The following is a 12,889-nucleotide window of genomic DNA, read 5'->3' as shown; positions in this document are numbered from 1 at the left end:
GATTCAACATTCAATTATTTAACTTTAACTGGAGAAAATCAACTGAAAAATGATGCTATTGTAGCTTAAATGTAGCGTATGATTATGGCGTCCTATCCGCAGTAAATTTATTACATTCATGATTAAATTCGTGGAGGATGTGCGTTAGGATTATTCAGAGTTTATCATAAAAGAATCCCGGCGTCGACATTGGCCTAATCCCAACAAAAGTCGCCAAGAGGAGAACAGCTTAATGCCCCATCCGAATGGACGAAATGCTGAATTTGGAGTGTCCTTCTCAAGGCTTTCAAGCAGGGATCGAACAGCCTCTGAGGAATCTCTGCCATGCTATCCCTACTATCTTCCTATTAATTACTGAAACAGCACCGTTCTTACATTAGAGCTCTCTATAACTAGCATTCTATTTACTACCATGATCTTAAACCGTTACCCTTGGTCGACCCGTGAAATAAAGTGGGTTATCAATGTAGTGGCACACAATTATTTCAAGGACCATAAACTTATTTATCAAACTTTATTCCAGGAATGCTGAACCGTTTCCTCAGCTGGAAGGGGTTTGAAGTGTTTTCCCGCCTGTCCTATTCCGTTTACATGGTGCAGATTGTTGTGATATTCTTCAATATTGGAACCGTGATGACTCCAAAATATTTCAGCATTAGTACGGTGGTGAGTATATTCGATGAGAAGTATTGATTACTATTGTTTCCCAAAAATAACAGCTCTACTCACGAAAACCCCTAGGGAGTTAACTTGGGTCAGCTAAAAGGAAATGGAAAATCGAATTATTGGTGGATTGCTGATTCAATGGATTTTCAGCAAAAGGAAAGGCTAAAATCGGATATAAGGCGAATAATTCCCATTATAACTCCGAAATACTTCGATTCTGACCGAAAGTACATGCTATTAATTTTCATCCTATGAAATATGGAGACCTGATGCATCCTTGCGAGTTGTATTCACTTCGATAATTCGTCTCACAATTGCACTATTTATTAATAAAAAATAGTATTCAAATTCATTTTATCACACGAAATAGTATTGATTACACTTTATATTCGAGTATGATGAGTTGCTTGTATCATGCACCCATGCGTATAAAAGGTACCTACGGAGGCTACTTTGGGGAGTAAAGGAACCCCAAAAATTATTTGAGATTTCAAAAAAATTATCGTGAGCAAATACCAAACACAGCGCTACATAGCGTAGGATATTTTTAAATAAACTCTTTTCGTTTATAAATATTTATTATTACAAATTCTGGTAAATTTCTCAACATAGTGGTCCACTCAGCAATGAAATTCGTTCAAATTTATCATATTAAGGGGATGGGTGATTTGAATTAGACTCAGACCTCCCCTCTCTCTCTAAATAAATTTATGGCAGGCGTATTGCCTTAAAAATATTGTTGCTGAGAAATGATCGAGAGTCTTGGCAACGGTGGTTACTGACGAGATATAAGAAGTATAAACAGAAGGATTCGGAAAACGGTGTATTTGGAAAAGACTCTAATGTTACTGTGTATATATTTTTAGGGAAACAAATGTTTTAAAGTATTCCGGAAATAGTAATAGTTGTTTTTTTACCCACATACTAAACGATATCGTAGCATTTCATCGATAAACAACGAAGGGTAGATATATGCAACACATGAAATGCTAAGATGAACAGATATTTGAAACCAAACGAGGCAATCAATAGCTCGTTGGAAAAACGGAGAGATTGATTCACCATGACAAGAGAAGGGAAAAAATGAAAATAAGAAGATAGAGAAGGTTTTACCGCGGGTCGATGAGGCAAGAGAGATTACAAAATCAGATAGGCCGACGCACAGAAAAAACTAATCAGAGGAAATTAAGCGCTGAGAGTAAACAGCAAAAAAAAAAACACAGGAAAGAATCTTATGCTGAAATCGTAACTTCTAAGGAGAATTTTGACCTCTGAATGGAAAACGAAGTCACACGCTGAGTAGCTCATTAAATGAGAAATAACATTATATAAAATTGTTGCTTTTATTCTGCCGTATGATATTTTTCACGCTAACAATAAACGAGAAGTAAGTATAAAATGATAACCTTCCGGCTGTGCTTTGAAATCGGCCACCCATAAGCAGACATAGTGAGAGGAAAAACGGGACAACTTAGTTGGTCTATGAGGCATGATGGCCTACTGAAAACAATCGTAAGGTGGAAAGGAAGAAGGGCAAGGGACGGCCTTGAGTGAATTGCATAAAACAGGTTGTTAAAGGATTTTAAAAGGAAGAAAAATGTCACTGTGAAGAGGCTAGCGGATAGGAGAGAGGAATGGAGAGCTGCGTCAAACCAATCTTAGGATTGTTGACTAATGATGATGATGATAAAAAAAATTAGGAAACTACTGAGATAATGACAACAACAAGGATTGAAAATCTTGAAATTTATGACTGCACCTGAAAAAAAAGACCTCGTGAAATTAATAAATAGAGGGTTTTGATGAATTAATTGAGTAGACATCGTTATAAGAGCAATAGGTCGGCATTAAAATAAAGAATAAACAAATATAAGATGCACGAATTCGCCAAAAAAGAATATTACAGCTGTCTAGACGTAATAGACAAGGGAGGAAGTATCGGAGATGTCTGAAGTATGTGAACTAAATTATGGAGGTATTTATTGAATGAAATGAGACGAAGCGAATCGATGAGCTGGAAAGTAAAGAAAGTAAGAGAAACAGAAAGGTGTGAGAAATCAATTTTTCAGATAGAGAGGATGGTGGCTGAAAAGACGCACGAACTTATCACGTAGAAGCCAATCAACAATATGCGTGGCTTAAATAAATTGAAGCCGTGAATCCCAAAACAGCTCAAGCCCATTCAGCAAAGTTTTCAGGGCACACAATTTTTCTAAACATCTCCAAAATTACCATAAAGCCATCTCTTTGGATTTCACCCTATATAAATATTTTTGTATCCTTCCTATCTTCAAAAAAAATAAAATAAACAGCCCAAAAGGTCCAAAAATAAATCTAAAAAATCTTGGTACTTCAGCGGACTTTTTCGAGTATATAGTTTCCAGCTGGTTAAAATCACAATAGCCGAAATTCCATGAGATTTTTAGCTCACAATTTCCTATTCACTTTGATTCCGAATAATTTTATAGTAATCTTTTTTTTCGTCCTGTACTTTTATCTAAAACATTTTCATACCGCAGGGGGAGGAGGTAACGGATAATTTTTCCCTCATCGATACATTTCAGCCTACACATGTGATTTAGAATAAATATGCGCCTAAAGATGAAAATTGTAAGCATACAGTTTACTAAAAAAATATTTAAATATAAATTGATGCTCGCGATCAGGAACCCGATAGAATTAGTTTCAAGAATTCAAAGCATTGCATCGGTATTCATAACTCTCAGGCGATATAAAAACCTCATTCTCCATTATCCAACGCAGCCCTCAGAAGATAACGCTGGCAACAAGGTCGCTTTTGGGAGGTAGAGATTCAATTCATGCCCTTGGTATTTAGCCGGCTTGAGAAGTGAGCGCAGATCTCTAAACCTGCATGATGGCTCCATTAAATCTGGGAACAAAAATTTCAAGAATCATCGGTAGTCGATTGATTACAGTAACTGACTTGATACGCGGCCTTGTGGCCAGCGTAATCTTCTGAGCACTGCGTTGAATAATGAGGAATGAGATCCGGAGAATATGCCTAAAAGACGAAAGACTTAACTTGGGTATTTATTCTGAGCAATAGAAGCTTTGATTAGGTGAAAACTAAGGAAAACAGCGCGCATTTGGGGGGGGGGGTGAAAATGCTTAAGGTAGGGCTTGAAAGGGAGGAATGAGTATGAATGTCCCGAAAATCAATGATTGCTCCATTGATTCCCGCGACGAAATGGATTAAATTCTTTCCCACGTAGATACAACAATTTCCATGAAAAACTACTTCACTACTCACTTGCGGTTGATAAATTAAGGTAAGTAGCATAAGCATTACTGATGGTAATGCATCGATCGGCAATCGGCTTGTTTACGTATTACTTGTAGTTTAACACATCGACTGCTTCAAAAATGAAATAAGAACTCCTATATAAAGCTGGATTCTTCTTTGTAATCGAAAAGGAAGAGGTTTAATATTCCAAGGCCATGGACGTTGGGTAAGATTAGATTTTGATTGAGATTGCGTTCATATAACAAAAGCAAAAGCTCACAATACGGCCCACTTGATTTTGTAACACCATTATCTTTTTACACGTATTTCGAGATATCTATGCGTAGTAAATAGATTAATATACTTTTGCATCATTTCGTATCTGGGTGGACTCGTACTGAAAAAATCTAAATATAAGGAAATCTCCAAAATATCCGTTTTCAAGCGTAGCTTAGCTAACTTTTAGTGTTATTCCTACAATATGTAAAGATTATTTAGCGATTATTCAATTACGTTTGATTATGCCGTATGGGGAATTGTGCTAGGAAACATTAAGTTATCATTATCATTATCGAATCAAACGTAAATAACATTTTGAAACAATAGTGGATCTTCACGAAATTTTAAGAAAAGGGAGCTGTAATGTAACCCTGTCCAAATTAACCTCTTTACAAAACCTACCCCTCTACGATTTAACCGCACCCCTTCTCATTCGAAAAAATTTCTTGAATGCGACCGAACTAAATTATTCAAATACTATTTGAAATGGAAAAAAAGTTAATGGAAATAAATATTGCGAGATTTCATAACGAAGGATATTGAGAGACGCATTTGTTCCCAGTCACGGATGTTGTACGAAGGAAGTAATTGTTGCCAGCATAATTTATAGAGATGTATTCTAAGGCTTCCGTCCGGGTGATGGGATAGGTGGTTACCCTGCTTATGAATTGAATAACAGAAGCAAATATAAAATCGTTTTGAAACAAGAGTGGACCCTTCCAAAATTTTAAGAGATAAGATTTTTAAGAGTATCCTGTCCAAATTAACCCCAGCATCGACCTCTTCACCCGGGGTAATTTCTTCTGGATCACAAATTGCCGAGAAAAGCCTCATAATACAGATAAAACACTGTTTATGCGAATGTAAATTACTGAATGTAGCATGAAATGTGCTCCAATCAGCACAATTTTTAAATAAGGAACAAAAGGTGACGCGTTTAGAGAACGCAGACAATATTTGACAGGACAAGTTCAAAAACTGATACAATATTAATTTTCTTGTCTTTTTTTCTTGTCAGTTATACAAGAATTTCAATTCCACGTCGATCCGTCGCACTTGACCAAAATTTTTCTCCAAAAAAATAATATCCTCGACAGATAATAAAAAATAACGAGAAAAAGAAAACAACTTAAATAAACAAGAATTATAACAATATATTTAAATAAAAATTAAAATTAAAAAACTATAAGACCCATTAAGTTACAAGATCCGTTGTGACGGGGCCGACACGTCGCTTTCGGTAAACAAGTACTGAATAATTTATAAGATAACTTGATGATATCACATGGTTTTATTGAGACTTTGCGTTTCTTTCCGTTCCAGATTGACCTGAATGAAATAGCAGCCGTTCTCTCCCTATCCGTGGTCCTCACGGTCCTTTTCCTCATGCCATTCATTGAGCTGTGGAAAATAATGAATGGGCTCGGTAAGTGCGGAAAATGTATTAATCGAAAATACAATGTAATAGAAGGTGATATCTATTTATGATCAAGAAACATGAAGTAAATAATTTTATCTGAAACTAGAAACTTATAAGATATAGATTTCATAAAATTGAAAATTGTTCCGAATTATCCTTTCTTCTACAATTGTGAAGCCTTTATAGTTCGTTTATTAATCATAACCTGTTCATAGTTTAAAATTTGTACCATATGATAAATTGGAAATAGAGTTTGACGGGAAATAATTTGCAGATTGATCCTCCTAATGAATAGCATTTAATTAAAATTGTACTTCAGATAGATATTTGGGACATTTATGTACGATTATTAAATAATTATGATTAGTTTTTTATGGAATAGCATCTTTTTAATGTTATAAAAACTCGTCATCATCATCATAAATTAAATTAACTGCTTACTTACCTTTGCAAGTGATAACTATAATTTTTTCTTCCAATAGAAATGAAAGTACGACCCCCGGGACCAGAAAATGAGACAATGAAAAAGAGTCTTGACTTCACCAAAGACAGATCTATTGCCACGCAAGATCTTCGAGCCTCCTGTGGATTTACGGAGAAGAACGCAGACGAGTTCAGCAGAAATACGTGATCTTCCAAATGCTCACAAAGAATGGTTTCTCCAATGATTCAGTCACCTTAGTGTACAACAACTTTCATTTTCACATCCACGAGTGAAGACCATGGGATATATATATATACATCGCCAGTGGAAATACTGGTTACCCCTTGGGAAAAACTGTTAAAAAGTGTGACTACCATTATTTCCTACACCAAGCGAAATCAAAAAGTGAATACTGTTACTTGTGCTACTTTCTTCGAGAAGTTACACCATCAATGTGAATAAGTGTCACGGGTGACATCCACTGTATGGCAAAAACAGTGGACCAAAGGAGTTGAAATGAAGTGATAAAACTCATATTTACTAAGAAAGACAATAGAAAATTCTTGAAATTGCTTGGATGCTGATTTAATTGATAGTTTCCGCTAACGCATGCAGTTATATCGCTTCGATTGCATGATTTATACACATTATTTATGCTATGGGAAACGAATCGACCGAGTATATGGGCCATTAGGTCACAGATGCGGAGTAAATTTTAAAGGCTCTCTACAGGCACCTGCCATACAGTTCTTCTAGTGGATTTGTGTGATGCCTGCAACCCTCATTAACGAATATAAACTCTGAATTTTCTAGGGGCGGTAATCATTTGAACAATGCAAGTAGTCAAGCGATGATACCAGTACTCTTATGCATCGCTTGACTGCTTGCGAACTTTGTTCGACGAAAGACACAAAATCATCCGAGTCATAAACTTAATACTATCATTTTCATCTCAAGTGCCTTGAATCGAGCGCGTACAAAAAATACATACATACGATTTCACATTGTATGCGAAAGTTGAAGCGTAAAGGGAGTAGTTACATATGCATAATTTCAAACGTATTGAAGGTAACAAGTTAAATTCATCTGGAATTCATCAGACTTTTTCGTCTCATATCAATTCAAAAAATTCAGGCGAGTTATAGTGAAATGTCGACATATTAACAATAAATCTAATTTCACCCAGTTGAGGTCGACTTAGTACACGGCGAAGATAAATTCCGGGCATAAGAAAATAACATGCGGCATAAGCATTCGATTCCTAATGTAAATAAGAAACGATGCTCAAACAATTCACATTATTTGGGGCCGGTTATGTGTACGCATGGATTTCCAGTATAATTCCCGGCTCAAAATACCCTTGCTGGTTGGGGGACGGAGCTAAAGCATGCGGATAATTGCCCTTCGATCAGGAAATCAGGAAACTGTCAGTGGGTATGGTTTATATTCTATTGACACCACCACCATTGTGTTCACAGTCTAAGTTATATTTGTAGGAAGGAATATCAATAAAGTAAGTAAGTATATAAAAATCTGGTGAGTGGCGAACGGAAATGGCACAGACATATCAACCACAAGATGCCACCGCTCAGTTACCCTATACGAGTGTGATACCAATAGAGAATTCGTGGAAAAAGCAAGAAGTTAAAACACATAATCTTTTTCAGAGAGAAAATTACACCGTTCCGTCGGTCAAATGAAGCGATTTAAAATTATTCACACGATAGGATGGAAACATGATGTTCCTTCCATAATAAGAGCGAACGTTGAATGTGTTTTGTAATCGCTCTTGGATTGAAATTGTTGGCAGTTGAAATCGGATTTGCTTGTCTAACTGTTATTCATCTTCACTATGTTTCTTCGGTTTTCAATGGATCAGTCTTCTATATTCACTGTATTTATCACATGTATTTATCAAAGTCATATTTTTTTATATAATATCACAAAATATAGGCATAAAAACTCGTTTCTTATGTAAATACTATTTTAAATGCCACATAAACTATTTATGATTTATCAATAAATAAATTATGATATTAATTTCTCCCCGTGCATAATTGTACTGTATAACCTGGTACTTCCTCCATTAAAAAACACTTTACCTATCGATATATCAACTTTATCCCAACATATAACGGTAAATATCAATGTATCAACAAAAAAAATGAACCGCATTTTTCGGTACATTGCAAAACACCTCAAATCCATTACCAAGGCCATATTGATCATGTACTGATACTTACTCTCCGGGTGACAACCAAGAAGTAATCAGAGATCTACCGCAATATGATGGTACAAAATAACCGGGAGTCCAAATACCACCTAGGGTTTCCATGGTAATAAGAGTGAGTGAGTAAAACGACCGGGATATGATCCAAAAACATCAGTAAAAGTAAACACCAGGTACTCCTGCAAAATTAATACTGCATGCCAGCGGAAACGATTCTCATAACGAATATATGGGGTAGTTAATTCGAACTAAAATATGCAATTCGTTAAAATAATGAGGGAAATAGAAAGGAATGATAAGTTACAAAGTTAAACATCTTCATTCGTCCATTCTCTCAAGAGTTAAAAAAAAAGAGAAAACAAGAAAGTTGCCGATTATTTTTTATGAGTCAATGACGAGTTCGATTCATCTACTGGCTCAGGGAGAACCTTTTACTTGAAGAAGTAATCGTTAACAATATTTTAAACTACAACAAAATATCTTAGGCCGATACCCGACGCCGAAGAGTAGAGAAGAAGCGGTGATTGGCTTGGCATGAGTTAATGACGTCATCAACACATCGGAAAAGGGTAAAAGCACTCCATAGAAAAGGCGACGTATAGTCGAACAAAAAAGTTTCTCATTAATTTTATATACCAATTACAATCGAAAATAAAGTGAATTTGTCGGAATATATCATTCTATCTCTAAAAATGGTTCAACGACGACCATATTTGGATAAGCAGCGAACAAAAAACGGACAATATGTGGTCAACGGACTTAGTGTTGAGTGAGGACATTTTTAAAGGGCATGATTGAAAACTTTAACCCGTCTTTATCGACAATGAGACGATAACGGTCAGGAAAATTAATCAATCCACTTCACCGCATGCACCCATTGTCTGGGGAATGCACTTATCGAAGTCAGCAGGACATGCTCAAATTGGAAAGCTCCATCACGGCAGTGGTGCGGGATTTTCGAAAGATAATTTATACTTGGGTTGCGAGATACACGAACGATAATCTTCCCTCTATCTCCAAGGGAGTGGATATGAGATGAGCATACAAAAGATTCAAATAGATTGAGCATTTCTTTTCTCTCTCTTCCAAGGACGTAGCCAGAAAATATTTTCGGGGGAGGGGGGGGGTTATGGAATAGTAGAAAAACATAAAATTATTTTTATAAGATAAATAAAATAGCGTATACGGTTAAATATACATATTTATTATAAATCCTTAAAGGAAAATATAAAAATATTATTATAAAATTGAATTTAGCCTTCTAGCTTTTTTTTGCAGCGACCAAATGAATTAACTCCTCGGTGTCGATGTCAATTCTGCGGTCCCTCAGGAGGCTCATAAGCCACTCACCTCTCTACTTATTCACAGCACTACAACTACACACACTGCACCTACAAATTCGCTTGGATAATTATTGACTTAAGTCGCATTGGACTACTAGATGTCCCTGCGCCGCTATATAATATCGTCGTGTGAGCACCAAGCGAGCATAAAGTATCCATTTAATTTTTTTTAATTTCAGGGGGGGATCAATCCCCCTTGATCCCCCTCCTGGCTACGGCCTTGCTCTCTTCGCATTATTTTTCAACGTTGATTTGAGCCTGGGAGGATAGGTCTCTCTTGCACTCTGCCGGGAAATTGTACAAATTGGCATCTCTTACACAAATACGGCGAGGCACATAGCGCCCCCTGTCCTTAGAATTCATCTTCCGAATTCAAAACCAAGCAAGAGCAGGCAATGGTGGGCATTTAATTGCCACCAGTCAGGGTAGAAGACGGTAAATGCAAGTATGAGACATTGAAAGCATGTCCAAAGTGAAAAATTCCTTTTCGTGATAGGTGTTTTTCAATGTCACCAAAAATAAATTCGATTAAAATTAATCCCCCTAATTAAACAAATTAAAGTAATGTCCTCAATAAATAAAAGTTATTTAACATTTATATTGTATTTTTTCAATCATTACATCTTTTTCGGCTGTAATTAAAGTTTTTTTGCTAAAATTAATTAATTTTTTTCATGAGAGCCTTGTCATACTATTAAAAGTGGATGCATGCCGAAATGATCGCTGACCTTAAGTAGACGTCATCGAATTTTTTAAGTATTTTTCCGATGATCTGGATATGGAAATGATACAGAAAAAGCAAAAATTAATACAGTTTTACAAAAAAAAAGTTCTCGGCATATTTGGGTTAAGAATAAAATGCAGCATTATTGGTCAACGTTTTGCTATTTATTATACCTTCTTCAGGACATTTTTTGCGATGAATATGATTTTGTTTATTCTAAGCCAAATATTTTTTCATAGTGAACTTCATCCTTGGTGTATACTAACATACACCCGTACGCTTGACTGCGTACAAGTCACTTGTTTTTCATGCAGTGGTTGATTCTGGTTGAATTCTGAAACATGGTTGAATTCATTCCAAATGGAATCAAGCACAGATTTGACCGCAGATTCATCACGAATTCTACTTGCATTTCTTGCATCGTTTCACGTGAAAACGGAAGCCCGCATGGCATAACATTTGTTCATCGGGAGGAATTTGTCTACACTCTTCATCTTAAATTAAACTAACCTCTTCGAAAATAAGACCGAACAAAACATATGTCGGCCAATTTCTGACCCCAAGATTAGATAAGCTCATAGTCCATACTCTCCGTACAGTCTGCTCTGGGGTGCGGTAGGACGTGGGAGAAAAAAATTACTATCGATGATCGGAGGTGATAATTTTGTTGAGAAAGAGTTTTGCGACCGATAAAAAAAAGCAATCGATGAATCGTCCCCTTATTCTCAGACCTCATTGTAACAAGACAGCTGGAGGAGCCTAAAATGTTTCGTCTCCTCGTCTTCTTGGCCTCGCTCTCAGGTATGCTTAGTCGCTCTAATGTCTTTTTTTAATTTGGTCTGATAGACGAGATGTATACTGGGTGAGCATAAAGTCTTGACCTGATTATAGAAATTTATTACATAATAACCATTTGGCATAATAATTTAAATTTGATGCTGTCACATAAGTCAGTGTTAGTAGTTTATTTTAGACCACTTGCGTAGTCCTTTCTGGCAGCCTCTCCTTCCTTCGTGTACAGGGCAGGATCCAGGACTTCTTTCTCGGGGGACACAAGCAAGGCCGTGTCCAGGATTTTGTTCTTGGGGGGGCACAAGGATACCTCGTAATACAAAACGAACGCAATGATAATGGGACCGTATAAAAAATCTTGCATATTTTTTAAGGGTCTCGGGGGGCAAATGCCCCCTCCCCCCTCTAGATCCACCTATGTTCATGTACTTCCGTCTTCAATTCACAGTAAGGCATTCTCCCTTTCATTCCATCTAAAAACCCTATTCTTTTCCCTCCTCTTCCTTGTTTACGGAACATTCTACCCTCTAACAGAGTTTTCAACATCCCCTCCGTACAAAGTACTACCTCCATCCACCCCTTCTGCCTCCTCCGTATCTCACCTAAATGGTGCCTTTCCTAACCCACCATATCCAGCACTTCGTCATGGTGGGTGAGGTGAGACAGCTTATAGATGAGACACGAGGGTGGTTTGATAAGTCCGTGACTTTTTGGATATAATATATTTTTTCGGTAAAAACAAATTTTATTTCTCTACATAGTCTTTTTTAGCGCGATGCAGTGAGTCTAACGTTTATCCACATATTTCATTCCTTCTAAATGATACCTTTTACCAAGGCCCTCAAAATAAGTGTTAGTTTCAGTGATCACCTCTCGGTTCGACTCAAATCTCTAACCGTTTAGCCATTTCTTCAAATTTTTAAACATAAAGTAGTCACAAGGGGCTAAATCTGTTGAATATAAAGGTTGAGGTAGCAGTTCGTTGCCTAATTTATAGATTTTTGCCATGATGATTACACACGTGTGCATCCTTGCATTTTCTTGATAAAACAGACCTTTTTTTCTTCTTCGTTTACGGTCGTTTTTCCTTCGAATTGATATCGAATATGCCGAAAAGCTCAGAATAGTATTCTCCGGATCCATATTTCATCCATACCAAATGGCGCAAAAACTCGCTAGGATCGCAACTTAACATCACCAATCACCCCCTTGAAGTGGTCATACGGTTGTGCTTATGCTCGAGTGTAAGCAATCGCGGCACCCATCGCGCGAATATTTTTCTCATTTCCAAATATTCTTATAAAATGTGACGCACCCACTCATTTGAGATGCCTACATCATCAGTCATCTCTCACATTTATTCTTTGGTCGTCCAGTATCATTCCATGGGTTTTATTCACGATTTCTAGCGTAACGACCTCTTTCGAGCGTCTTGAACGTTCGACGTCAGTTGCACTGGTACGACCACAACGGAATTCAGTGAACCACTTCTTCACCAATGGAATTGATGCTGCAGAGTTTCCCTAACATTTTCAAAGTCTTTCCTTGGTTTCAGTTACAGTTTTTTGCGCAAAAATAATGTTAAGTCAGCACGCGAAATGGACTTTTTTCCATTATTGTTAAAATTCACAAGATTGTCTGATTGCTTTCAAACGCAAACTAAACGATGGAACTAGCTCAAAATGTCACAGCTGTTTAACGATAGATGGTAATTAACAGTGGTATTGTGGTTTTTTTAATCAACTATGTAGGAAATTCAAAAATTCA

At 36.7% G+C, this 12,889-nt stretch overlaps 2 protein-coding genes across 2 annotated transcripts in view; both read left to right on the top strand.

Moving 5' to 3' along the window:
* Nucleotides 1-6,421, top strand: part of LOC124155848 (nose resistant to fluoxetine protein 6-like) — a 36,699-nt gene extending 30,278 nt beyond the window's left edge. The window contains exons 13-15 of the mRNA XM_046529998.1: nt 524-666; nt 5,513-5,615; nt 6,092-6,421. Of these exons, the coding sequence (XP_046385954.1) occupies nt 524-666; nt 5,513-5,615; nt 6,092-6,240 (395 nt within the window). The 3' untranslated portion in view covers nt 6,241-6,421. The remainder of the gene's footprint in view (nt 1-523; nt 667-5,512; nt 5,616-6,091) is intronic.
* A 4,602-nt stretch (nt 6,422-11,023) lies between these two features.
* The window catches only part of LOC124155846 (nose resistant to fluoxetine protein 6-like), a 38,706-nt gene continuing 36,840 nt past the window's right edge, over nt 11,024-12,889 (top strand). The window contains exon 1 of the mRNA XM_046529996.1: nt 11,024-11,131. Within this exon, the coding sequence (XP_046385952.1) occupies nt 11,095-11,131 (37 nt within the window). The 5' untranslated portion in view covers nt 11,024-11,094. The remainder of the gene's footprint in view (nt 11,132-12,889) is intronic.

This window comes from Ischnura elegans, chromosome 3, assembly GCF_921293095.1.
Source record: "Ischnura elegans chromosome 3, ioIscEleg1.1, whole genome shotgun sequence".
Classification (NCBI taxonomy): Eukaryota; Metazoa; Arthropoda; class Insecta; order Odonata; family Coenagrionidae; genus Ischnura; species Ischnura elegans.
Note: the sequence above shows the minus strand (reverse complement) of the source record. Positions and strands in the feature narration are given on the sequence as shown.